This window comes from Ambystoma mexicanum, chromosome 4q, assembly GCF_040938575.1.
Source record: "Ambystoma mexicanum isolate Mex_15411 chromosome 4q, UKY_AmexF1_1, whole genome shotgun sequence".
Classification (NCBI taxonomy): Eukaryota; Metazoa; Chordata; class Amphibia; order Caudata; family Ambystomatidae; genus Ambystoma; species Ambystoma mexicanum.
This window is the reverse complement of record NC_090928.1, coordinates 47,031,414-47,058,482: the sequence shown is the minus strand read 5'-3', so window position 1 is coordinate 47,058,482 and position 27,069 is coordinate 47,031,414. Positions and strand designations below refer to the sequence as shown.

Here is a 27,069-nt window from a genome sequence, read left to right as displayed (position 1 = left end):
TACCTCATGAATGTTAATATGTCAGTGACATGTGAATACAAGCCCAAATACGGAGGCCCCCCCCCCGCACCCACAGAACACATCCAGAAGTCGGGCGTTGGGGGTGGTGTCCCAACGCACACAATCCCCAGCAGAGGGTGACGTGACACAGACCCAGCCAAGACGAAGTGCCGCACGGGCCCAGGTGCGGAGAGGAGCCCAACCCGGGGACCCCACTACGAACAGCACGCTGGAGCAGGAGAGTGGAGGGTTGCGCCCCAGAGGACCTCATGAACCCTCCCCTCGAACTGTGATAGGGGCCCCCCAAACTGCCTCTAGAGCTGGAAAGCCCGAACGGCGACCAACACACAGCAGTGTTCACAGAGGAAGAGCCTGGGCCCAGAGTGTCGGCTCCGCGGGCACGAAAGACACACACCAGGCCCCGGCAGTCACCCAGCGGGGCCCGACACGGAGGCGGCAACCAAGAAGCGGTGAGGAGACTGCGGGGAGGAAGTGGGACAGAGAGGATGCTGCGGCGAGGGCCTTCCTCCCCCTCCGCTCGACCCCCACAGGGCTAGATCACGGCGAGCCACCCACCCAAGAAGAGGGACGACGCTGCCTTATCCCTGTGAAAAGCTCCACGCTTCCTGCGGCCCTGACAGCAGAGGCCTATCCTGAAAAGAAGGCCCCGGTCCCAAGTTTTGGAACCGTCACAGAGCTTTGGGCTAACATTAAGGTCCACAAACAGGAACACCGTACCCTTGAAACGAAGAGGGGCCGGGGCCGCCGAGTGGAACATTGGGACTCGGCCAAGCGAGTCCCGATAGTGGCGCCGCACCAAGGTGCTTCTAAAGAGCGAAATCCAGGAGCAGGCCCCATCCACCGGGGCAATCCTCTCACTCCAACGCTTTCGCAGGTCGCATACAGCCCCAAGCGAGGCTCATGGAGCCACCATGCCCGCAGGTAGCAACCGCCCACCCGCAGAGCTCACTAAGGACGACCTTAAGGACATTTTCCAGGAGATCAAAGCAATCCGCACTGATATACAGGCCTCAATAGTGGACCTCAGAGGGAGAGTGGATACCCTGGAAGAATAAAAAAATGGAAAGAATGGAAAACAACCACCTCCAGGCAGACCTGCTGGACATGAAATACGAGGCGAGGCTAACAGACTTAGAAATAAGGGAGGAGGACATAATCCTGAAGATGGACGATCTTGAAAACAGGGAACGCCAAAATAATCTGCGCGTTATGGGCGTGACCCAGCAAAGAGGGGCGACAGCGGCCGATGTGGGGAGGAAAGTCCAAGGTCTGATAAATCAACTTTTCACATTGGAGGGGGGCAAGGAAGTCAAGCTGGAAAGAGCACATTGAGGCGGAGGAGGCGGTGGGGGAGGCTCCAGGACCATTGTGGTGCGGTTCCTTTGCTATAGAGAGAAAACGGAGGTTCTGGAGAAGGCAAAAAGGCTGGGGAGCTTCATCTTTGAAGGGGATACAACCAGGATCTACCAAGACCTGTCCACCCTCACCCGCAGAAGAGCGTGCCGTCCGCTCACCCAGTGGCTCACCAGCCAGGACATAAAATACAGATGGTCGTTCCCATTTGCCCTTTCCTTCGAACGAGCCGGTGTAAACTACGGCGTGATTAGTGGCAAGGAGGCCTCACAAGTGCTGCAAGTGCTCAAGGGAGATGCCCCGGAGGAAGGAAACGAGGAGGGCACACATGCATTACCAGAAACCAGGAGAGAACCAGAGGGCCCCTGGTCCACAAAGAAGACGACAAAGGGCAGGAGAAAATTCAAGAAACCAAACCCCAACGAGGAATGAAGGAGAGGACTAGGTGAATAAAGACACACCCTTAGGGCGTGCAAGGGCAATAGTCAAGCAATCTCGGCCGGGGACAAGGAGTTCACCAGGGGAGCTGCGGTGGACGGACGTACATCCACCCTGGTGGTTTGCCCGTTGGCAAGCGTCGTGAACAGGGGAGGGAGGAGGAAGGAGGGAGGGGAAAGAGGAGGGAGTTGGGGTTATGGGTTCTCGGGCTCCCACAGGACCGGGAGGACGACAAACACAAGGCAAAGACCCAATGGCAGACAATGAGAGGAAGGGCCGGGGGTCAAGACACTCAGGATGGGCCCTCTCAATGTTAAGGGGCTTAACTCCCCAGCAAAGCGCTCCCTTCTGGGGAGGGAAATGAAGAATGCGGGAGTAGATGTTCTCTTCGTGCAAGAAACTAGAAAAGTGAAAGGGGAGGAGAGGGCCATCCCAGGACCGCATGTGGGCCAGACCTTCTGGGCATCCAGCCACAGAGAGAGGCAGAGTCGGAATCATACTACACAGGAACCATAAGCTCACTGAGGTAACTTGGTGGGGAAGGGCGGATGGGAGGGCTGTGGGGGTGTCAGGCAATTTGCACAACTCCAGAGTCACCCTGGCGGCCATATACTGCACCAACGTGGGTCAGATGGAATTCATTCAAGAAGCCCTGGGATAGGTGATGGCCAAAGCGGAAGGGCTCCTTCTTCTGGGTGGGGATTTCAACATGTGGGCGACCGGGAGTTGGGCCACAGTGGGAAGACCACCCCGCTAGGCAGTAGAGGGAGCTACACCCAATCCGAAAAGGTTACACTTTCTACTACGCAGTCCATGGCACTAGGACGAGAATAGATTACGTTTTCACGGAGCACCAGTATATGAGTAGAATAGACGCTTGTGAGGTCCGCCCGGTCAGCTGGTAGGACCACGACCTGGTCTGGTCAGACATTAGCATATCAGGCCTGAAACCCAGGGAATCCCTATGGAGATGCAATGACTTCCTACTTAGGGACGTGGTTTTTAAGGAGGAGATGATAACGGCAATCAGAGAATATTTTGAGCTGAATGATACTGGAGAAGTAATCGGGAGATAGTATGGGAGGCGGCGAAGGCAACCTGGAGGGGTAGGTTGATTAGTGAAGGGGCATCCAAAAAGAGGGTTAGGACCCTCCTGGCTCAGAGGTTGAGGTCAGAGATACTTTTACTGGAGAGGTCGGAAGGGAAAGGGGAGGAAGAGAAGGAGAGGGACCTGGGCATTGCAAGAGGGAAGAGACAAGAACTGAGGGAATTGGAGTTGGGTAAAATTGTAGCTGGACTCAACACCTGCATCAAAGATATTATGAAAAAGGCGACAAGGCCGACGCCATGCTGGCAGCTAAACTTCGAGGCCAGCGAGCGGACAGATGGGTGGCAAGAATTGTGAGTGTGGCAGAGGGGGAAAGATCGGATCCGGAAGGCATAGCGGAGAAATTCGCTGGTTTCTATGAGACCTTATATGGGAGGGAAGGGAGGCAGAGAAGGAAGCACTGGCGGCCTATCTCAATGGGTCACCCTTCCCGTCCTTGGAATCCCAGAGGCGTCTGCCCTGGACGCCCCGATAACAGAGGAGGAGGTGCTTAAGGCAATATCGGGCCTGAAGCTGGGTAGGGCCCCAGGAGAGGATGGGTTTACGGCAGGCTTTTACAAGGCCTTCTCGGGCCAACTGGCGGGGTTCCTAGCAGGTCTATTTTCTAACATAATGATGACGGGAAGGGCTCCCCCTTCATTTGGCAAAGCACTAATCACGGTGATCCCGAAGGAAGGGAAGGACCCAGCAGACTGCCGGTCCTACAGACCAATCTCTCTCCTGAATGTGGATGCAAAGCTATTCACCAGGATCATTGTTACGAGGCTGAACGGCCATATGCCGGGGCTTATCCACTCTGACCAGGAGGGTTTTATACAGGGGAGGCAGGAGGCGGACACCCTTCGTAAAACTCTGCACCTTATGAGGGAGGCAGCACTGAGGGGGGATAACCCAGTCCTGGTGTCCATTGATGCTGAAAAGGCCTTCGATCGGGTGGAATGGGGGTTCCTACACAGGGTACTCGAGAAACTGGGTTTCGGAGAGGGGATCCGGCAAGCTATTAAGGCCTTATGCACAGCCCCATTAGATAGAGTCACAGTGAATGGGCACTTGTCACGCATCTTTAGCCTTCAAAGAGGGACTAGGCAGGGCTGTCCCCTCTCCCCGCTCTTGTTCGCCATGACCATAGAGATACTCGCAGAATACCTCAGAGGATCCCCGATGGTAAGGGGCATTGACGTGGGAGACCGTACCTTTAAACACAGCCTTTATGCAGATGATATTTTGTTACATCTGAGGGAGCCCTCTAGATCGGTCCCAGCCGCCTTGCAGGTTATTGAACAGTTTGGACGTTTCTCAGGTTTCAGGGTAAACATAGGCAAGTCAATGATCGTTCCCTTTGCACCAGATACGGATAGAAACCTGGCTGAACTGACTCTCTTGGGCCTTCACTGCATCTGCACTGAGGGGATAAAATACCTGGGGATCAACATTGTTAAACCCAATGAGGATCTGAGTCACGCAAACTACCCCCCACTGTTTGATAAATTATTCAGGGACATGGAGGGCTGGGGGGGGAAGGGGCAAATATCGTGGATGGGAAGGATAAACGCCATAAAGATGAATCTTCTCCCCAGGGGGCTATACGCCTTTCAGATGCTCCCACTGGAGGCCCCAGAAACCTATCTTAAAGAAGCCAAAAAGCACATAATGAAATTCATATGGCAAGGCCAAAAACCCAGAATAGGACACGAGACCCTCACCCTCCCCAAAGAAAGAGGGGGTTGTTGCCCTCCCAGATCTGCAGACCTATCACAGAGCGGCCCAACTAAGGGCACTGGCCCCCCACCTTAGAGAGGACCCCAACAAACAATGGGTCTACCTTGAAAACATTCACCTGCACCCAGTCACAGTAGGCGAATGGTTGTGGGTTCCATTGAAAAAGCTCCCAAAAAGAATCAGGGACCACCCAATACTGGGAACAGTGTGGAAAGCGTTAGCAGGGAAGGGAAATAGAGAAAAGGTGACCACTTGGCCCTCGCCACTGAGCCACATTTGGTCCACGCCGGTGATAGAAGAAATCCCAGGCCATGAACATTACCAGTCCTGGTTCGACGCTGGACTCAGTAGGGTTGGCCAGCTGGTGAGGGAGGACACCTTCATAAGCATCCAGGAGCTCGAGGCGGCATTGGGAATCGGCAGGCTCTCTCCGCTCCTACATCTACGGCTTAACGGAGTCCTAATGAAGTTGAAACTAAAGCCATGCACATAAAGAAAGCTCACCCCGGTCAAAAAAATCCTAGACACACATGTAGAAATGAAAGGACTCATCTCCCTCCTTTATGGATTGCTTCCCTGGGAGGGAACAACCAAAAGCCTTAGAAGAAAATGGGAGAGGGACTTGGGTTGTGGGATCGGGGAGAGTCTCTGGGGGAGACTCTGTAGCAGGGCTTTTAAGACATCGATCTCTTGCCAATATAAAACGCATGCCATCAAACTCCTCCACAGGTGGCAGTACAACCCGATCACACTCTCTAGGATGTTCCCGGATGTCGTCCCTGTGTGTTGGCACGGATGCGGGGAAAAAGCCAATTATTGGAACATGTGGTGGTCATGCAAAAAAGTTCAAGCTTACTGGTCAGAAGTGCTCAGATGGCTCAAGGAGGCGGGAAAGGGGGTTTACCCACAGACCCAATCCTTTTAATATATGGGCTACAGCAAAGGGATGAACACTGGGAAAAACTCCCGGACTTGACGCACTCATTACTTTTGGCTGCCAGAGCCGCTCGGGCTAGAACATGCAAGAGGGCCGCCCTTCCTAACGAGGAGAGAATGAGTGGCAGTGGCCAAGGACATTTACTTTATGGAAAGACTTACAGCAGCAATACAGGGCTCAAGTGTACAGATAGAGACTGATTGGCTACAGTTCATGGAGGTGTTCGTCAACACGGAGGACTCGCCCTGAGGACCACATGGGCCCTCGACCCGGCCCGAAACCCGCCTTATTACAGAACACATTGCCCTTGATTTAGGGGAGTCAGTCAGCCACCGACGGTCTTGAGCCCGATCGGAGCTGACCAAAGAGGTTTACCATGGACAAGCAAATCCTATGTCCCGAGACTTTGGGTTTGGGGGGAGGAGGGAGGGTGGGTAAATACATCAGGGAATTATGGCTTCCTTTTGGAATTATTGGGGGCATGTGCCCAAAGTTGTTGATTTGAATATGCTCTCTGTTGTCTTTAAAAACCAATAAAATTGAATTAAAAAAAAATGGCTGGCCATGCTAGTCTAAATACTAGTATTTTACCACAAACTTCTGAGGACACACACATATCAAGCTGAGTGGACAGATCCCACATGACTCATTTCTCGCTGTCTTGCACTAGTCCATAGGAAAATACAGGGAATGTTTTATTCTGAAGAAAGGTTTTAACAAATGTAAAATGTAACCATATTAAATCAAACTATCCTTTCAAAAGAAAATATTGAAATAGGATCATTGCTTCATCGCTTATAAAAATGTCGACTGACCTTTCTGACAATAGGTACAAGAATGCATACCCATTTTTACCAAGCATGAATGCAGCTAAAAGTATACATGTCAAATTTAGTGTATGCAGCTACCCGTTTTTTCTTCTACTCCATCACATTTTAAATCACCAGGAAAAATCCTGCAGGAATTTGTCACCTTGAATTCAGAGTATAAATGAGTTTACTCACCTAGTTCTCAAGGCATGCCAAGCTGCATCAATATCAGCATAAACGTTCTTCTCAGATGGCTTCCCAGTGCTGACGCCATACCCGGAGTAGTCATAAGAGAAGATATTGCAGTTTATGTTCTTGCTCAGGTAGATGTAGAAGCTGCTCACCAACCCAAGGTCTTCCCCATTTCCGTGTGAGAAAAGAATTGTGAATCTGATTAGAAAGCAAAAAAAGTAGCTGATTAAGGCTGAGCAACAGGAAGCAAACTATCACTTGCATATGGCACTGACCAACTCTAGAGAATGGCATTGCAAGGTCTCATAAAAAGGTAAGCTATAGGTGGAAAAAGTAAGGTAAATATTAGTAGGGCATACTTCAATAATGGTTGGAGTAATCGGAGGGATTGAGTGTATTGCACTTTTAACCAGTTCCACTCAATCGTATCATGTTAAAGGCCAAACAATACATCACAATATTTGCCATATCACATTAATACTGCTTTTGGAATTAAGATTTAGGACCGGATTCATGGAGCGTTTTCCAATGAGATTGCGTGATTGTAAAACGCTTCTGTGAATCAGGTCCCTAATTTGTAGCCATTCCTGCCAACTACCAATTCTCTTTGTATTTCTTGCCTCTAAAACAGTAGGTTAAAGCAATCTATATTTCGAATGGATACCTTCTTCCCACAGGTTTCCTCAACTCCAGTCGCAGACAATCTAGAAAATCTACATACAGCTGAAGTGGGAGAATGGGAGAAAAGACTCCCCCCCCAATTTCCTTGCGCCCCTGGCCTAGAGGATCGCGACCCAGACACCCGCCACGAGATGAATTTGCCTATCTACCAGACGACCAAATACCCTTGTACAGGAACATACGGATGTGCCCATCAGCCTGCCCACCAGCCTGCCCTGCTCAAGCCGACACCTGCGGCATGGATGAACTCGACTAAACCCTTCAACAGTAAATAAACACATCGTTAGAGATGCCATGACGACCTAGCCAACTGTCAGAACACCCGTGCAACCATGCACACTAGACACCCCCACACCAATCCACACAAAGAACATACTCAGTGCTATGACATAGGTGACGGACACACCCACTGACGCGCATCTTTATTTTCACATAGGTTTTTCGAAATGCAGAAACGCAAGACGCACAAAGCACTCATCTAAATGCTTGCAGACGCTTCTCCTAACCCTTGCATTGTGATGAAAATACAACGAAGGCATGATCCCGCCTATGAAGCAATGTGATACCGCAACTTAAAGTGCAGTGCATTAAACATCCCCACCTATGCACCAGGCCCAAGTAGGCCGCAAGCAAGAGCCTCCACGAACATTGGACGAGCAAGAGTACAATTGCAGAATGCGCCCACCGAGAACTGACAGCCAAGGTAGCAATGTTGCAACTTGCATGCCACTAGCCGACGCCAAGGTAACACCTGCAAGCTAAGCCAGATACACAGTGGAAAATACAACTTTAAATGTGCAGAACTCTGCCTCAACCACGGTCCCTCCTCACGTGACCAAGCCAAACCTGACAGGGTGCCAGACCCAGGAGGGAGAAGTCGCCTGGGTCCCACGTTTGACACACAGGCGGCAACAATGAAATGACCCAATGGACACCTACAGCGATGGGAATGGTCTGCTCTCAGGCATATGAGCAAATCCACGCATTGTCTACACGAACACATAATTACATATTGTTGCAAATGACAGGTACACCGCGAGCTGGGAACAGCGATGGTCCCAGGCTGGGGGGCTCGCGAGTCGACCAATCAGAACATGGGGCAATCATCACTGAGGCCACTAACATTAACCAATCATTAGGGGTCTTTGTGTAACAATTTTCAAGTATCTAATAGAAGGGACAACCCAAGTATACCACTTGACTGACCCTTAACCACTAACAGCGTTCTCTATACGTATGCTATACTAACCCTACCACTCGAGGAACCAATCCAGAGTGGCGATAGGTTTTTTGCTAACTTTCCCAGGTGACGCAAGTAGCGCGTCATACTGAGGCAAAAAGGGGCCTGCGAGCCCCACGAATTTCGAGAGTCTGGACGGACGCGTACGATCCTAGACCCATCCCTGCCGTTATTCAATAAACAGCAGAAACACCTTGCTTCTTGTGTGTGTCTCATACTCATTTTTGGGATACGCGGGAGGAGTTGGGGCTTCCCAGCCCGGAGGTCCACAGAAGGCCAGCCGACCCTGGGAGAAACCCCCCGACACAGCCATCAGAAGGCAGTTTGTTACCCTTCAAGAGTGGCTCAGATATGGCATTGTGAGTGTCATTAGCAACAGGTGTAGATGGCAATTCTCATGGTTCTGCAACCGCCAACATACCTCAGTTCTTTTCTTCCAACTGATTCAGACATTCGTCTAATAAATCAGTTTCTAATTTCTCGACTTTTGGGACATCAAACCTTGCAAAAAGTGCAATGCAAGAGGCTGATCTGGTTACACTGGCGCTGTCCCTCGGTGTAGACAATGGCAATAACGCTAGCCGATGCAATCAGGCAATGCATCCAAAGGCTTCTAGGGAGGAGTTCCTATATTCTAAACATGTTTCACAGAAAAAAACGCTTTCTAGCTTGCCTCGGTGACAACACGACCTACTGGTGCTAGGTCCAGATGTAGAGCTTGCCAGGAAAGAAAGACACAAAAAAAAGTAAAAAAATAAAAATGAAAAAAATAAAACAAAAAGAAACCACATACGGTCCTTGTTTCAAAGCTAGTCTTCCTGCTCCACATGCCACTCTTCCTCTCAATAAGAGATTGCTAAAAGTCCCCAACACATTACCCTATCCAGTACCTGAACGGATTAAAATCCTAAAACGATGATACAGGTATCATTACCAACAGGGATCTCTTGCTTAGCCCAGATGGAAGCTTTCGTGCAATCCATACGAGCAATCCTGTATCAGAATGCCCCACCAACTCCCACTCCTTCACTGGACAAGATAAGACATGTCGGCTCCAGCTACCCCATGGTGGGCAGCAGTTAAATCTTGTCACCATCCGAACACATCAGGGTTCACATTTTCCAGCAGTTGTCCAGCACCACCAGTCTCCCGCTCTGCCCCCCCCCCCCCCATCTCTCTGTCAACTTTTCTCAGACCCACATGCCAGCAATGCTTCTGGAGCCTCAGTCAAAGGTGAGCGCGGGTAAGATTTCCCCTCCCTTGAATGTCTGCAGCAAACTGGCCATGGCAAACTTTGAAAGCATTTGTTTTCTTAGTAGATCAGAGGTAAAACACCTAGACAAGACATACAACATTGCCTCAGAAAATGCTCTTGTGTCTTTCCGATATGTCGCCAGTGAAAGAAATGCGTGCTGAAAAGACCCAGAGAACTAGGTGTGCTGAAATGCAGAGAGAAACATGCAAACATGCTTTTTAATGATTTCAGTAAAGAAATTGTTATGCAAAGAAAGCAGTTTAGTAAGGCTAAAAAGTTGGCAAAGAACAAGGTTGCTCACTCTATAATAATAATAATTTGGCATTTATATAGCGCTACGAACCCTCAGGTATCTGAGCGCTGCTTATTTTTACCCACGGTGTGTGGTGCTCATTTATCGAGCTTGGAAGGATGAAACGCTGAGTTTGGCGCTGCCGGGATTCGAACCTGCGTTCGTAGGCCCTGCACGGATGTCAAAGCGAGCGCTCTACTCGCTGTGCCACTTGACCGATTGATCCAGCTCCATTGAGTGATTGTAGATGGGATTACACACTCGTTCTCTCATCAGCTCAAGACACTCTTTCTTGAAAGGACTGCATCCTATTCTTGGTGAAACATTTTCAACAAGGGCACGATGCTAAAAGCATTGATATTCATGGCATATATACGCATCTGTGGAGGTGTTTGCACTTTATTTTTTTATTTTACTATTCTATAATACAGAGGTTATGATTATGGCATTTTTTAACTGTGAAAGTCCGTTGGTTGGAAGTTACTGTTGCCCGGGGTCGGGCCTCTCAAATAACATGCGCACAAAGGACGGAGGTAAACATAAACACGTCTTTATTCAACCGCTGGTATCTCGTAACTGGCGCCACAGCGCGCCTTTCTCTCTCATCCAAACTCCCTCCCCCCAAGTCACGTAGCCACGTTCCATGGTGGGCGTGACTTATAGTTAACTCTGTGGTGGAGGGGCAACACCACCCCCGGACGAATGTCCAAACGCCTTTTTTTTTTATTTTTATTTACTTGTGTATAATCAATATTAAAATGATTTTTACAAGAAGTTGCTAATAGCAGTTAATGTACATCAAAAAGGAGAGTACACAGGGAAAAGTCTCAAAGTATTAAGTTCACAGGTGTTCACAGAAGGGATGGCGATTGAACATCCAAGACCGGCCGGTCGCTTTAAGTTGCGCCACCAAGTTTGAGGAAGGCTGCTTCCAATATTTTAGCCGTGACTACCGCCCATCGGGACTTTTTGCCAGATATCAGACGGCACCACCACGTATACTCATCGATCTGAACCGACTCCAGCCAGAGTGGTGTCAAAAATGGGGCACGGATTCCATTCAAAGTCGGGCAGTTTATGAGAAGGTGTCGGATGTTCTCCACGGAATCAGGGTCAAACGCCTCTTTAACATTCTTCAACCAACCTTGCTGGTCGCTTGATGACTCGTTGTGGTCTTTCATATCGGACCGCTCCTCTGCTGTCCCTCTGGATCTCTTCACTTTGGTCCATCCCGCTCGTGTCTTCCTGCGGGGGGTCCCATGGGTCATCTCTGAGAGCCCTTTGCTCTGGGGTGCTTGGTCTCGAAGGAGTCTTGTATTCTTCTCTCTTGACATAGTGTTTGAACAGCTGGCAGTTCCTTGCGATGACCTTGTCTTAGTCTTGCGGCGTCACCATTGTTCCTTTAACCGCCGTGATTTTCATGGGGCTAGGCGTGTATCGAGAGTCTGTCTTTCGTATCATGGGTTGCTGTACTAGCACCTCATCACCGATCTGAAAGTCTTTGGCTGTTGCTTTGCGCCTGGTATCAGTGTCTTGCTTTGCCATTTGTTTTCTTTCAGCATCTCGTTGCAGGATTTCTGGGTCAGAGCCGTCTTCTCTTGTCTGGTTTCGTGAAATGCGAGTGTGTACCTCGTTTCGGACCACGAGTTCAGCAGGTGTTTTGTTGGTGGCGTTGTGTGGTGTATTCCTGTAGTCTCTGAGTAATGGGCATAGCGCTTGATGTGGATTGCTTGCCTCGATTCGTGCTCTTTGCATAGTTTTCTTTATGGAGGCCATAAACAGTTCCGGCATCCCATTTGCTTGAGGGTGGCGAGGTGTGATCTTCATGTGTTTGAAACCCAGATGACTGGCCAGTCTTGCGAATTCATGTCCACAGAAAGGGGGTCCATTGTCTGACTTGATCACTCGTGGAATTCCTCATTCACTGAGGACTTCCTCCAGAACAGCTGCCACTTGTGAGAACGCTGTGGTGGCTACTTTCTTTACTATGGGTAACCTCGAGTGCTCGTCTATCAAGAGTAGGAGGTAGTCACCTGACTCTGTGGGTCCGTAGAAATCCATGGCTACTCTTTCCCACGGATGATTTGGAATCTGCGTGTGTTGCAGAGGCGGCGGGGTCTCGGCTGGGGCCGTGCACTGACATGCATGGCAGTTTTTTACCCATTCATCTACTGCAGCGTCCAGGAACGGGAACCAGACGTGGCACCTCAGTTGTTTCTTTGTGTTCTCAGCACCTCTGGGTCCTTCATGTGCCGTGCGGACAACCTCCCTTCTGAGCGCTGCTGGGATTACAATGCGGCAACCTCTGAGTAGGATGCTATGATCTTTTACTGCTAATTCACTGTATACCCTCGGTAGCCTTTCAATTTCTTCTCTGCACACCCCCGGGTGAGCCAACGTTGCTGGTCGGTGGTCTCTCCATTTGTTGGCAGATGTCAAATTGATAGCAAGTGCAGAAGTTGGGTCAGCTGCGGAGGCTGCAGCGACCGTGTCCAATGAGAGCGCTGGTGGTAGGGAGTTTTCAGCTATATAGTTGACGTATGCAACATCTCCCCTCCGTGTTATCGGGGGCCCCACAGGATGACGTGACAGGTAGTCAGCGGGGTTCAAGTCGCCACCTGGTCGGTGAATTATATAGTTGTATTCCTGCAGTCGGATGCCCCATCGTTCTATTCTCGGGGGCATCTTGGTGTGGGGGTTACCAAACAAAGATAGCAGTGCTTGACGATCAGTTATCAAAGTAAACCTTTTCCCAATTAGGAAGTTATGGAAATGTTTGCATGCCCAGGCTGCTGCAAGACTTTCCTTCTCTGCTTGAGAGTAAGCCGTTTCAGGATTGGACAGTGCCCTGCTGGCATATGCAACAACATGTCTGGGTTTAACGTCTGCGCCGCTGGTCTGCAATAAGATTGCACCTAGGCCCACTGGGCTTGCATCCGCGATTACCTCAGTGTGCCAGTCCGGGTTAAAGTAGGCTAGGTGGTGAGCCTCTGTGAAGGCTTTCCTGATGTTGTCAAATGCGCGTTGGCATCCAATAGTCCATGCGAAGGCCACATCTTTCTGTATAAGTTTTCTGAGCGGCTTAGTGAGGGATGCATAATGCAATATGTACCTCGCACAATAAACGGCCATGCCTAAGAAAGAGCAGACATCGGCGGCTTGTTGCGGTTCCTTGAGGTTCGAGATGGTGTCCACTTTCTCGGGGTCGAGCATCATCCCTTCACTGGAAAAGATATGTCCGAAAAATGTTAGTTTGGCTTTGCTGAATCTGCATTTTTCAATATTGAGTGAGAGTCCCGCGGCTCGAAGCTCGAATGGCCAGCGCTGCGTCGTGTGCTATTTTCGATGAGCCAAAAACAAGAATGTCATCGCTGTAGTTCAATGCCCCTCGTATCGGCCTGATTATGGGTTGCACAGTCTCTTGAAAGATTTCAGCGGCTGAGGAGATGCCAAAGTTTAGTCTGCGATATCTGAACAGGCCATCATGAGTTGCGAAAGTTGTGATGGCTCTGGAATCCGGGTGTAATTCCAGTTGATGGTAGCCGTGTCATAGGTCAAGTTTGGAGAACATGTGTGCGTTGTTCAATTGCACAATCATATCTTCAATGCATGGCCCCGGGTGTCTCTCCCTTTGGATGGCAGTGTTGGCAACCTGCATGTCGACACATAGCCGTAGCTTGCCTCCTTCTTTGGGCACTATGACAAGGCGGGGGGGGACCCATGGTGTAGGTCCCGTTGCCGGTACGATGATGCCATCAGCCAGTAGTTGCTCAAGTTCCCGTGATACAGCCTCTTGTAGGTGGAAACCGACTCTCCTCGGGTGTTGTGGCACCGGTCTGACGTTGTGGTCTATGTGTAGTTTGATCGGGGGACCTTTGATTTTACCTAAACCCGCACAAATGCTCAGGAATTTGTGAACAATGTCCGCTTTCGGAATCAGGTCCCGAGATTGTTCTTGGAGTACTGTCCTGATCTGTTCCTTTGCCACCTGGTGGGTGGTTGTGGACGTGATGGTGTCTCCCGCACCTACATGGATCTCAATCAAACCTTGATTGACAACGAGAGGATGTGTGATAGCTCAGTAGACATCTTCCTTTGATGAGGGATCTAACAACATGGATGGTTGCGTCCACTTGTCGCCCATTTAAAAGGAGTCTGCGTGTGAAACTTCCAATTGTTTGTAGTGGCGGGGCAGCGCCCCATTGGAAAATCCTGGAATGCGCGTGCTTGAGTGCTGGTGGACGCAACATTTTCATGTATTCTTGTTCACCGATAATGTTTACAGTGGCGCTTGAGTCTATCATGAAGTGGAACAGACAGTTTTCAACCTTGATCGGTATCTTTTGGGGTCCCCGGCCTCTTCATTATCGAGTATGAGGTTGACGTATTCGTCGGGATTGTGTGGGTCGTATTGCATGTAGTATGCCGCTGCTGGCAGATCATAGTATTGGACGTCTTCTCCCTGCATTTCTGGGGGATTGTCATGTTCATCAGTTAATGGTTAGACTCGCTCAGCGTGCTCAGGGGCCTGAGCGTAGTCAGGATATTCATCAACTGCTCTTATGTTTCTCCGCTGATTTTGTTGGTAGTATCTTTGTGCCCCGTATTGTGGAGGCGGTGGGTGGAAAGGCATCCTGACTGGAGCTTGGGGTGGCATCGTGGGGAAAGGTCTCTCGTCCCTACATACTGATTGAAAGTGGCCTTCACGGCCACAGTTTGTGCACCTTTGTGACAGTGCTGGACAGGACCCTGAGTGTGGGTATGCCATCCCACAACGGTAGCATTGTCTCTGTTGACGTGGAATTGGTGGTGCCAGTGGCCTCTGAGGGTGTGCACCTCTGTCATTATTGCGAGGGGACTGGACCGCAGCTATGAGGTCTGAATGGTGTTCCGTTGACCCCTGCTTCGGGTTTTTGCTCCCAGACATGGACGTAGCCTATGCGTCAACTCTCTCGAACATGCAGGCTAGTTCACTGACTTCAGGGATTGTGAGGGGCTTCTTTAATAACTGCTTTTGAGTGCGGGTGATAAGCAGCCTTCAATGACTCTGAGGCGTATCGCTTCTTCTAGGGAGTATTCATCGAATTTGCAGTGCACTCCTTTTACTCTTATGTGGGTTATGAATTTGTCTATTGTTTCTTGTGGCTTTTGGGAGCATTGATTGAAAAGATATCTCTCGTAATCGCGATTAGTCTCAATTATGAGTAGTTTGTCCAAAGCCTCGATCAGTTTTGCAAAGTCATTTTGCTCCGCAGTTGGGATGGTCTTGACGATGGTTTTTATCCCACCCTCCCCCCAACCAGGTTGAGAAAAATGTCCAGTATGTATGGAGAGTCGCCATCCCCTGATCCTCTCACAAAATGTTGGAAGTCTTCCATCCACTCAGTCCACCTCGGTCCTTTTGTGGCTTATGGTGTCATAGAGAAAGGTGGCGGCATCCTTAACTGAATGGACTTTGCTGCGCATGCCGGCTGTGGTGACGCAGGGTTGCTTATTTTGGAGGGTAGTGAGCCCTTGTGGAGGCGTGGCTGTGCTCGGGCCTGTGGAGCAGGGTGCCTTTAATGGTGTGACCGTCACTCTGCGAAAATGATGTTGGGTCTGTTGGCAAACCGGCGTATTGGGCCTCGTATCATGTGTAAGAATCAGGCTTCTGGTGGCTGTGGATGGGTGTCTACACTCACCGATGGTTTCTTTAATCTTTTGAGACCACGCGTCTCTTGTGGTTATCATTCGTTGCTCTGCGGGCCCTTTCGTCAGTGAGGGCGGAGGAAACCATGTGGTGGGCGGCTGCACTGCCCTGGACGTGCCCAGCGGGATCGCCGGCGCCGTGTAGATAGAGGCGGAGGAGGGGCGGATTGCCCGATGCTGTATTTATGCACCGCGGGATCGCTGGCGCTCTTTTGAAGAGGCAGGGTCGGGAGGGCGGAGTGCCCCTAGTCGGCCTCGCGTTCAGCGGGATCGCTGGCACTGTGATGAGCGGAGGAGGAGGAGTGGGCGGATACCCCACGTGCAGGGGGGGGCTTTGCAGTGCTGCGGCGGGATCGCCGTGGACAGCAGGAGGAGGAGGAGGATCAGCAGGGGACGAGATTGGCAGGATGCCACGTTGGAGGACTAGTCGTGCGCTGGGACCGTCCTCGTCGCCAGTGTTGCCCGGGATTGGGCCTCTCAAATAACACGCGCACAAAGGATGGAGGTAAACATAAACAAGTCTTTATTCAACCGCTGGTATTTCGTAACTGGCGCCACAGCGCGCCTGTCTCCCTCCGCCAAACTCCCTCCCCCAAGTCACGTAGCCACGTTCCATGGTGAGCGTGACTTATAGTTAACTCTGTGGTGGTGGGCAACAGTTACTGCCTTCTATTAGTAACACACGGACATATTATCCCTAATCCCTTGCAGTGAGCCATCACATCATGGCGCTCATGGGAAGCGTTTGCTATTTCCGGTGCCTCGTCTGTGAGGAGAATTTGCTTCGCGGTTCGTTCCTCCTTCGTGTGCGTAGCGCGGTGTTTCCGCACATGTGGGGAACCCCCAAATAGTTCGAATCCTGGGAGGAGCCACACGGTTACTGGATGTTTTGCTCTGCAGTATCCGGAAACAAAGTAGTCTTTGTGTTCTATGTCTGAACATTGGTTTAGGTAAGCGAGGCGTGTACTGTGACTGCCCATGTGAGAAGTTCTATGTTGCTGAGTCACTTTTCATTTATGCCGTGTATATCTACTGCAGCTAAGCTGAATGATTTACCATGGAGGAACACAACTATAACGTGATGTGGGCAGCTTATATTCAGTAGCTGGGTTCGGATTAACAGACTACTTTGCCAACTTGACTGGGAGGCGTGCATAAACCGAGATGTCCTAAGATGCCAGATACGTGCTTTCAACATTTGTGCTACGTTAAAGTTGGACTCTTGTCATCGCCCTTTATCACTCTCATTTGAGTTCTCCCAACAGCCCCATTGTTAAGTGAACTTGGAATAAAGGCAACGGTCATGAATTGTCAGCCAAAAAGGGGTAAATATTGGTGCCTATTGTAAGGAGCAGAAAAGAGTGGATTGTTTAGCCCGGTTGAGCTGCCAGAGCCTATTGCTGTTCACAAAACTGATGACTCATGCCTTCATACCACGTGTCCCTTCCCCACAGCGCCATCTGAACTGCACAGAGGCCATGATGTAACATCTCAACTTCATGTTAGACCTTTTCATTATGACCGACATCCAAAAATATTGTTCTGCACTGCGCAGACACCGTTAAATTGTGTGATTAGTGCATTATCTTGAAGTAATATGCTGTGTCTGTATGGATGCATGACCAAGATTGATGCGCGTGTAACTGGCTGAGGGGTATAACATTGTGCTTTGTTAGTGCTTATACATTATGAACAACTATGGGTATGGGATTCCCGAAGTTGCACTCTGTATCATACTTTACCTGGTGTGGTGTTTACATCCAACTGAACTTCGCTACGTCTTGGGGCATGGTTTTGGGATGATTTTGGAACTTATGTATATTTGCAAATGGTTGTCTGAATGGGTATCTTGCCTCACAGGTCTGGGGTAACCGTGCCGGTAAAACTGGCAGGTTGCCGACAGGCTCATAATGAATTACCGGCGCCTGAATTCCCAGGAAAACACCAGGGTATTCCGACCCCAGCGGGCGGGAAGTAAGACGCCAGTAATTTTGTAAGTCCCCATTCCCATGGAATCCCATAGGACTCCATGGGAATGGGGACCAAGGAAGCACCGGCACCGTTAACAACGGTGCGTCTGTGAAACTATGCAGGCGGGTGCCACCTGCCCACCAGATCTGACCTGGCGGGCGGGATAGCACCCGCTTGCAGAGTCGTACTGTGGCAGTCCGGAAACACCAGTGCTGGTAGATTTACCGGCACCAGTGTTTCCGGACCGGCACAGTCGTAATGAGGCCCTATGTCTGGGTGTGTGTGAAAATGTACATGTATGTGTGTGTATAGACAAGTGTATGCATATGTATGAATTTGAATATACACACATTTGTATGCATGTGCGTGCGTATGCAAAGACAGAAATATGTGGGTTTTGGTGTGCATGTGTATGCGTGCAAGATTATAACCTCCCACGTGAATTTGTTTATTTACATGGTTATTTGGGTTTTGTGCCCCCAAACCCTTTAGTTCTAGTATCTTTTAGAGATGCAAGTTTAATCGCTATTACTATTTGATGTGTTAAAATACACCTGTCTTTTACATTTTGTTTGGTGGGTGGATGTTACTGTATCTCTGCTATCCTTGTTTAGCCAGTTCTAGTTTGGTGGGAAGTAGACCAAGTTTTTCTGAGTTTAAACATGATTGATTGTGTAAAATGATAAATAGCCTTGCTTATGTGTTAATCCCTATGCCCCTGCGTTTTTTAATTTGACCTTTTCTTTCCCCTCCCTTTCTTTTTTCAATTTCTAGTCTGTGTTCCTTGTGTTTTACTCTTGTTTCATTTCTCGTAATGTGTCATCACTCTGCTGCACCTTTCGCATATGTATTTACGTCATCGTGTATGCTCAAATGATTGGCGCTGTGTGTTAGTGCAATTTAGTCTATATATACATTTTGTTGTGTTGGAGACAATGGCCACATGCTTGAGTTTCTTGTCTTGAAATGTTAAAGGTGTAAACAACCCGGTTAAGAGGAGAGAGATATTGACGTTTATAGGTAAAAAAAGACCGAGCATAGTATTCCTACTGGAGATCCACCTGACCGGGGATCAAGCTGGTTATATCTTGAATACTTTGTATGTAAAAGAATTTTCAAGCTATTTTGCTTATAATAATCATGGTGTCTCTATCCGGTTTAGGAATTATTTGAGATATAGGATTGAAGTTGTGTGCGTTGATCCTGAAGGGAGGTTTGTTGGGCTAAAATGTAGATCAGGCTGCTTTTTGAAAAAAAATAGATGGAGTCCTGGACAAGTTGGGCAGTGCGTTAGTGGTTATTGGGGGAGAGGGGGACTGTAATGTGAAAGTGGATAAGTCTAACCAGACTGGTTCATATGCGGAAGCCAAGGCTAGGAAAGGACTTTTGAGATTGTTAAACAAGTAGGATTTGCACATTTGGCGCGATTTTGATAGGTGGGAGTAAATGTTTCACTTTCCACTCGGCTCTTCATGGGACATCTTCACCTATCAACCTTTTTCTAATTAGAAGGAACCTCTGTGGAGATGTTTGCAGAGTTGATATTGGTGACATTGTGATCTCAGACCACACCCCTATTAAGTTAGCTTTAGATGGATCTGCAGGTGGTTTGAAATCTAAAAAAACAGCAAATGAATACCCAGTTGCTCAATGATCCAGAATGTGTCAGTCAAATTAAGAGGGAAATCTCTATATTTCTGACAGACAATCTGGATCAGGTTGACAAGTTGTCAGTAGTTTGGGACGCTTTGAAAGCTACAATCAGAGGTAAAATGATTTGTTTTGCTTTATACAAGAAGCAAGAGAGGGAGAGAAAGTTATGGTCGGGTTGGAGGATGCATACAAGACAGCTACGAGACATAGGGGGTCATTACGACCTTGGAGGTAGCCATGCCGCAATTTGCGGAATGGTTACCCCCTTACCGGGTCCGGGTTTCTTAAATGAGGAATTACCGGGCCATTCCAACCTTGGAGGACCCGGTAATTTCTCATTCAAGGAACCCAGACCCGGTACATCCCCATTCTCGTTCGAGACCCCATAGGGCGCAATGGGAATGGGGAGGGAACTAACAACGGGCTCCCTGGTCTGCTAGCGGGACCCGCTAATGGCACCTGGTTTTAGCAGGCACCCTTTGCAGGTCCCGCGAGCAGACTCGTAATGGGGCGGTAAGGGTTGACGGCTCCGGCACCGGTAATGGTGCAGTTAACCCCTTACTGCCTCACTCGGAATGACCCCCATAGTCCTAGCGATGAGTATGTTGGCTTTGTCCCATGCTAAAAATGCTTTAGACTGCGAACTTCGCCTGAAAGCAGAGACAGTTATTCTATACAATGCAGGCATTCTAGGAGAGAGGTGAGATGTCGGGAGCATTACTGCAGAGATTGTTTAAAGCAGCAGGAGGGAAAAAGGCAAGTGCTCTTTGTTGTTGATGAGGGGGCAACATTCTAAGGAAAAATGAACACAACTGTGAAGAGTTCAGACAATATTATGCTTCTCTATGGAGATTGCACATACTGAGGCGGTTGCTGAGTCTTTGCAGACAGCCTTAATCACGGTTATTCCCAAACCAGTTAAAAATCAATCATTGTGAGAGAATTATTAGCCTATCTCACTTTTAAATGTTGATGTTAAACGCGTGACGAAAGTATTCGCCAGAAGACTGAATGGCTTACATCCTAGAATGTTCATAAAATTCAGACAGGGTTTATATATGGTAGGAATAGTTATAATAATTTGCATGCATTGTTCGATGTCATCTACCAAGAGAAACTCTGTTGACGCTTATGCAGCTGTCAGTATAGATGCGGAAACAGCTTTCGGCAGGGTGAGTTGGCTTTTCCTTTGGCAAGACCTGCTTAAAGTTAACTGTGGACCACTTTTCGTCAAACGTTTTAGAGCTCTATATGGGATTTTTTCCGAATCCAAAAAGGGACTTCTCAGGGCTGCCCTCTGTTCCTGTTATTTGACTTGTTTATGGAGCCTCTCGCAGTTGTGCTGAGGAACAATCCAGATATTAGGGGCATCCCATTTGGGAATTACACTTCGAAGGTCCTCTTATATGCAGACGATCTTTTGGTGTTGAATTCCAACCCGGAGCTCCCATACCAGGAGCTTTTGTTATCATTGCAGAGGTTTGGAAATATCTCTATGAGGTGAATGTCTCAAATACATTCGTTTTTTTCTGATTTCCCTTTCATTTCATAGGGGGCTATTTAATATAGAGTGTGAGGTGTGGGCTGACTCAGGTTGTAAGTATTTGAGTGTTCATTTTGACAGGGATGTTGAATCTCTTCTTGTCAATAACATTTGGCAGAAACGTATTGATATAGGCAGACTTTGCAGTAAATGCGAGAAATTAAAATGGGCTCTTTGGGGCAAGGTTAGTGTAGTGAAAATTACTTCTTGCCAAATTATATATTTTCAGTATGCTTCCTCTGCCGCTCCCGAATGAACTGCTTTTGAGCATTAATAAACCAATGAATAGATTTCTGTGGGGAGAAGAGTGGCCATGAGCTGATTTCGATAGATGTTCTTCAAAGACCGGTACATCTGGGTCGCTTTGGCTAGCCAGATATAAGGTGATATCATTCTGGGGGGCGCTGTTGCGCAGCTCTCCAACATGGTGGCTGCCTGAGAAACTCCGTCAACTGCTGTAAGATAATCCTGTAGTTATCCTGTTATCCCCGCTTCTGGTGCCCCTGACCTGCAGCGTAGTCCTTTTGAGTTGCCACTATCACCCCAGCACGACCCTGCAAAGTCGCTTGTGGGTCCGGGTGGCGGAGACCCGCGGAGGTCCCGCTGGAAGAGTGCGGCGGAGGAGCGGTTCCCCATTGAGAAGGCTCCCGGACTGCAGCGCTGGCGCCGCTGTGCCTTCGACCTGCCCGGGAGATCTGCGGCAGTCAAGGGGGCTGAGCCGGTGCATGTGGAGCCTCTGGCAGAACGGCGTGTGAGCGGCCTGAAGGGAGGCATGGCAGCTGTGGGGCTCTGGAGGCCGGGCAGTGCTTGGGTGGTGCCTGCAGCCGTATTGATACCTGGCACCGTGACAGTGGCCCGTTGAGCGGACTGCAGCTGGACACGGCCCCCGACCTGTGGCTCTTTGGGAGTTCTGCTGAGGCAGGCTCGCGATCCTGGTGGGTGCTCACTCGGCGGTGCCGATAGGGGGTCTGGAATCCTCAGGTGGGGAAGGAGGAGGCTGGTCCTTTTTCACAGGGCACCGGTTAATCGCTCGACAGCCATTAAGGATTTCTCTGCCCCTTGTGAGTGAGGAGAGGGCTGTAGGACCATAAGGGGGCCGAGTGCTTGCAGCACCCTTCTTCCTCTAAACTCCTCTGCTGCTGGAGCCTGATGGAGCCTGGTGGAGCCGTTCCCAAAGCGATTGTGCCCTCGCAAATCTGGGACTTGATATAGCTCCTGTGCTGAAACACCGGGGGCGGTGGGGGAGGGGGGGATTTGAGGTACTACATCTATTGCTGTGGAGACTGAATTCGTGATGGAACATTGGTACCCAGGCTCTGGCTTCGCTTTAATACTGCAGGTAGGCCAATTGGGCGGGGTGCTCCTGTACGATGCCTGGCTGTGCTGAATGTAGTTCTGGGTTCTGATCCTCTGTAATCGGCCCCGCACTGGTCGGCGGTCTGGAGTTCTGCCTTGGTAGTAACAGCGGCCTGGTTCACCTGTGTCAGAGTCAATTGAGTGTGGATCGCGATTGGAGCTCGAGTGGGGTTACTGTGCGCCTGAAAGTAGCGGGCGCGACGGACTTGGCATGGGAGATCGCCATCTCTCAGGCGGATCTGGGGGACTTGATTTAGATCCTTTTAATCGCTGACATCAACTGGGCCGGACAGTCTGCCCTGGCTACTTCACCCTTAGGCCTGTATGGGTAACCAGAAGAGACAAGCAAGGATGGAACAATTTGCCCGCCAGGAACAAAGTCAGCCCCAGGCGACCTCATCGCAGGGTGTGGGGGTGGAGCAAGTTGCTATAGCGGCTTTGAACCAGACTCTGCTGGCGCTGAAGGGGAGCATGGACATGTTAGGGGCCAAAATAGATGCCCTTACTTGTAAGGTTGACATCTCCGCTATTCAAATTGAAAAGCTATGTAGACGCATGGTGGAGGCTGAGCAGAGGATAGGGTCCACGGAAGACAGTGTTGCCTCGCTGCAGCGCAAGGTTACTTCCCGTCAGCAGCTGGTGAAGAGGATCGAGACTAAGAATGACGACTTGGAGGGGCGATCGGGGGGGAATAATGTTCGGATTACGGGGGTCCCCGAGTCGACCAGCATTGATAACATGGAGAGATTTGTTGAGAAGCTGCTGGTTGACGTTCTGGATAACTCGCCCCCATCTAACATGTATATGGTGGAACGAGCTCATCGCTCCTTAGCTCCCCGGCCCCCGCCAGGCACACAGGAGCGCCCTATCATTGCGAGAATTTTCTGCTACCGGGATAGAGACGCCATCTTGAAAGCCGCCAGGGAGAAGAAAGAGTTAAGGTGGTAAGGATATTCTATCAGGTTGTTCCCTGACTTTAGCCCAGCTGTTCAAGACAAAAGGAAAACTTTCCAAAAAGCTAAAAGTCTGCTTCGGAGCAAAGGGGCAATTTACTCCATGATGTACCCGGCTAAGCTTCGCGTACAGCACAACGGGGCTGCTGTGTTCTTCACGACGCCGGAATCTGCTGAGCAGTTCACCAGGAATCTGCCAGAGCCTGGAGGATCACCTCGCAGGCCCGCCTGAGCTAGCACTGCTATTTCATAAGGAGGGGCCAGGGAGTTGTGGGACACTGTTGTTTTCCTGAAGGGCGGGGTACTGGGAGGTCTGGGGAGTAACATGTCTTGTGGATTAGCCATTGCCATATGGAGCACTGAAGCTGCCTCAGTGGTCCCGATACCACTGACACTGCGGTGGTTTGTTGAGGTTATAATTTATTTTTTATTTTTGTTGAAGCGGGGTGAGCGGAGGGGGTGGGTAGGATTCCGGTTGGTATTGGTTTCTGGCATGGGTGGGAATGGGTGGGGGGCCGGAACGGAGGGGAAATGTCTAGTTTACAGTTGATGCGGTTTGGTGTTATTTGGGCTGTTGGGTTGTCCCGCTTATGCTCTGAAACTAGTGTTGGAGTGGATAATGCTCGATTCTCTGCGGCAATGCTTCGCTCTGAGGTGACACGGATAGGGGTTGAGGTCCATTGTATCTTGTGGTTGTTTCGATATGGGTGAGAGGAAGTTCAGTCAGCTGACAATGTCATGGAATATACAGGGATTTACGAATAAAAAGAAATCCCGTCTTATAGCCAATTACAGTCAGAATCACTGGGTCAATGTTCTTGGTTTACAGGAAACCCACTTGGCTGATGACGTTTGTCTTCCCAAGCTGGCTGGCTGGGGCGTACATCGATACTGCTCATCCTATTCTTCCCATGCCAGAGGGGTGGCGATCTATATCCATGGGTCACTCCAGTTTCGCCTCCATGAACAAATCAAGGATGGGGATGGTCGGTTTATACTATTGGCGGGGGGAGGTGGGAGGTGTTAAAATCCTGTTTATAAATATTTATGCCCCAAATGTGGATAACCCAGATTTTTTTCATCAATGTGCCAAGCATATACATAAGTTCCCTGGGTTTGCTATACTCTGGGTGGGCGACTTTAACCTGGCCTTAACGCTAGATTTGGATAGATCGGTTTCTCAACAACAGGTGGTTCCGCAAGCAGCTAAGGCATGGGCTAGCATAGCGGCCTATCATGATCTCCATGACTTATTGCATGAGGAACACCCAACTACTAGGGAATACACCTTTTTCTCCGGGGTCCACTATAGCAGTTCCAGGATTGATTATATTATGGGGCTGAGGTTGCTAGATGTGCGGCAGGGGCTAGGATACTTCCGCGTACCCTGTCGGACCACTCGCTGGTCGTTGTACATATTACTAAGTTGGCTGTCCCTCTGGCAGCGCCAAGGTGGCGTTTCCGAGCATCCTCACTGGAGGATGCGGCCTTCTATGCTGGAATTGAGCAGGATATTCAAAAAATATTTCAAGCTAATGTGGGGCCAGGGCCCAGCCCTAGCACAATTTGGGAGGTGTTTAAAGGGTGTGTCAGAGGATGTTGTATATCTCATGAAGGAGGTTCCCTAAAGGCACTATGGGGGTCCATGAGGAAACGGGAGGGGGCTATCAGAGACTTGGAGATTAGGCTTAGCGATTCTGGTAACCTGGGTCTGAGTTGAGGGCGATGCGGGAGGAATTCCAGCAGCTGGCGTGGAGGGAGGAGAAATATCTTGGGGATCCTGTTCTAGCAGTGAAATAGGGGGAATCGCCCGAGTGGAACATCAGCGTGGGCAATTAGGAAGGAGCAGCGGGCCACCCCAATAGCTGAAATAGTGGGAGCAAGTGGTCAGACCATTAAGGATTTGAGTGGGATAAATAGGGAATTCTATAATTATTATGGAGAGCTGTATGCATCGCGCTATGTAGGGGGGCGAGATAGGCTAATGGAATATCTAGACGAGGTCGCGATGAGCTGGCTGTAAACCGAGCAGGGCGGAGCGCTAAATGTCCCTATTACGGAGGAAGAAATCGTATGGTGATAAAGTCTCTTCCCAATGGTAAAGCACCTGGGATGGACAGTATCACCATCTAATTTTACAAAGCCTATGCTGATCTTGTGGTTCCTCACTTGCTAGGAATGTATGAAGATGCTCTGTCCACGGGAATGCTGCCTGAGACAACTAGGTCTGCGGTGGTGACGGTGATACCCAAGCCGGGGAAGGATCCCCGCTTGATGGCATCTTATAGGCCTCTGTCATTAATTAATGTCAAGAATAAAATTCAAGCCAAGGTATCAGTGAATCGAACACTGCCTCATGTTCCAGCCTTGGTGCTCCCTGATCAGGCCGGTTTTATTCCGGGCCGGTCCACTCAGCATAACCTAAGGGGCCTGTTTACACTGCTCCATAATGTTAATCCCGAGGTCCCAATAGTGTTGGTTGCGCTTGATGCCGAGAAGGCATTTGATTCGATCGAGTGGCCTTTTCTGTTTGAGGTATTGAGGCACTCCAGACTCGGTCTTGCATACATAAATTGGGTCAGGTTGCTTTATACGGCCATACGTGCAGCGATATATACAGGAGGGGTAACGTCCGAGTTCCTATATCCTATTCGTGGTACTCGACAGGGATACCTGTTTTCCCCAATTTTATTCGCCCTGGCTATGGAGCCTCTGGCTTGCCATCTTCGAGAGCTTCACTTGCATCGGGGCATTGGAGTGGGAGGGCATTGGGCTGTAGTTTCGCTTTACGCGGATGATATCCTTCTGTATGTTAAGTACCCTGGGCAGAATTTAGCTCCTATAATGCGGGAGGTTTACAGGTTTGGGGAGCTATCTGGTCTGAATATTAATTGGAATAAATCTGAGGTTATGCCCTTGACGCCCGGGGTGCTACAAGTAGATGTGGGTAATGAATTGCGATGGTGTCCGAAGGGGTTGAAATATTTGAGCATTATGGTCTCTACCGACGTTAAGGCATTGTATGTAGACAACTATGTTAAAGTGCTTGAAGTGCTGGAACAGAAAGTGGAAGCTTGGATACTTCTTCCTATCTTACAGGCGGCTCGGATAGCCTTGGGTAAGATGGTTGTATTGCCCAAATTGTTATATGTCTTCAATAACGTTCCGATTTGGCCTCCTGGCTCTTATTGGTCCCGGTTGAGGGCAATGATGTCCAGATTGGTGTGGGCGGGTGGGCAGCCTCGAATAGCTTATGACACACTGACGCTGGCTTAGGAACATTCAGGGCTGGAGGTGCCGAACGTGTACTGGTATTTCCCAACAGCATGTTGGGGGATGGGGCTCTCCGAGCCAGGCGCGCCCGCATGAAATGGCGGCAAAGGCGGTTGCCTTTCCGAATAACCTGATGGGCATGTTATGGGGCAACAGGGAAGGTACCCCGAGAGAAGAGGTTCAACCAGTGAATGTGTCATGTAAAGCCTGGTATCGGATTTGTTGGCTGTCTGATGGGACATCACGTTTTTACCCAGATTAGTCAATCTACGATGTAATAGGCATTCCACTCACGCACAAAAAGGTATTCAAGGACCATTTCCTCAGGTTGGGGGTGCAAGTATAGGGGGATATAATACCGGAAGGGAGGTTTATAAAATGGTTTATAAAATGGGAAGAGTTGCATGAAAAAAGGTGAACACACTTCGGTGACCCTGTTTTTGTACTAAAGATTGAGGGGTTTTGAAATCAATCTGGCCTGATTTTCCTAGGGTGCTGCGTCCCAGTATGATTCAGCATTTAATTATCAAGCCCCAGTCCTCAATTAACTTGGTGTCTGTCATTTATAAAGTGGCCCGCAATGCAGT

General features: G+C 49.5%; 1 protein-coding gene across 1 annotated transcript in view; it reads right to left on the bottom strand.

The window, feature by feature from the left end:
* The window catches only part of LOC138467444 (alpha/beta hydrolase domain-containing protein 17A-like), a 136,058-nt gene that overhangs the window by 53,976 nt on the left and 55,013 nt on the right, over positions 1–27,069 (bottom strand). Inside the window, exon 2 of the mRNA XM_069607432.1 lies at positions 6,581–6,775. Coding sequence (XP_069463533.1) covers positions 6,581–6,775 — 195 coding nt within the window. The remainder of the gene's footprint in view (positions 1–6,580; positions 6,776–27,069) is intronic.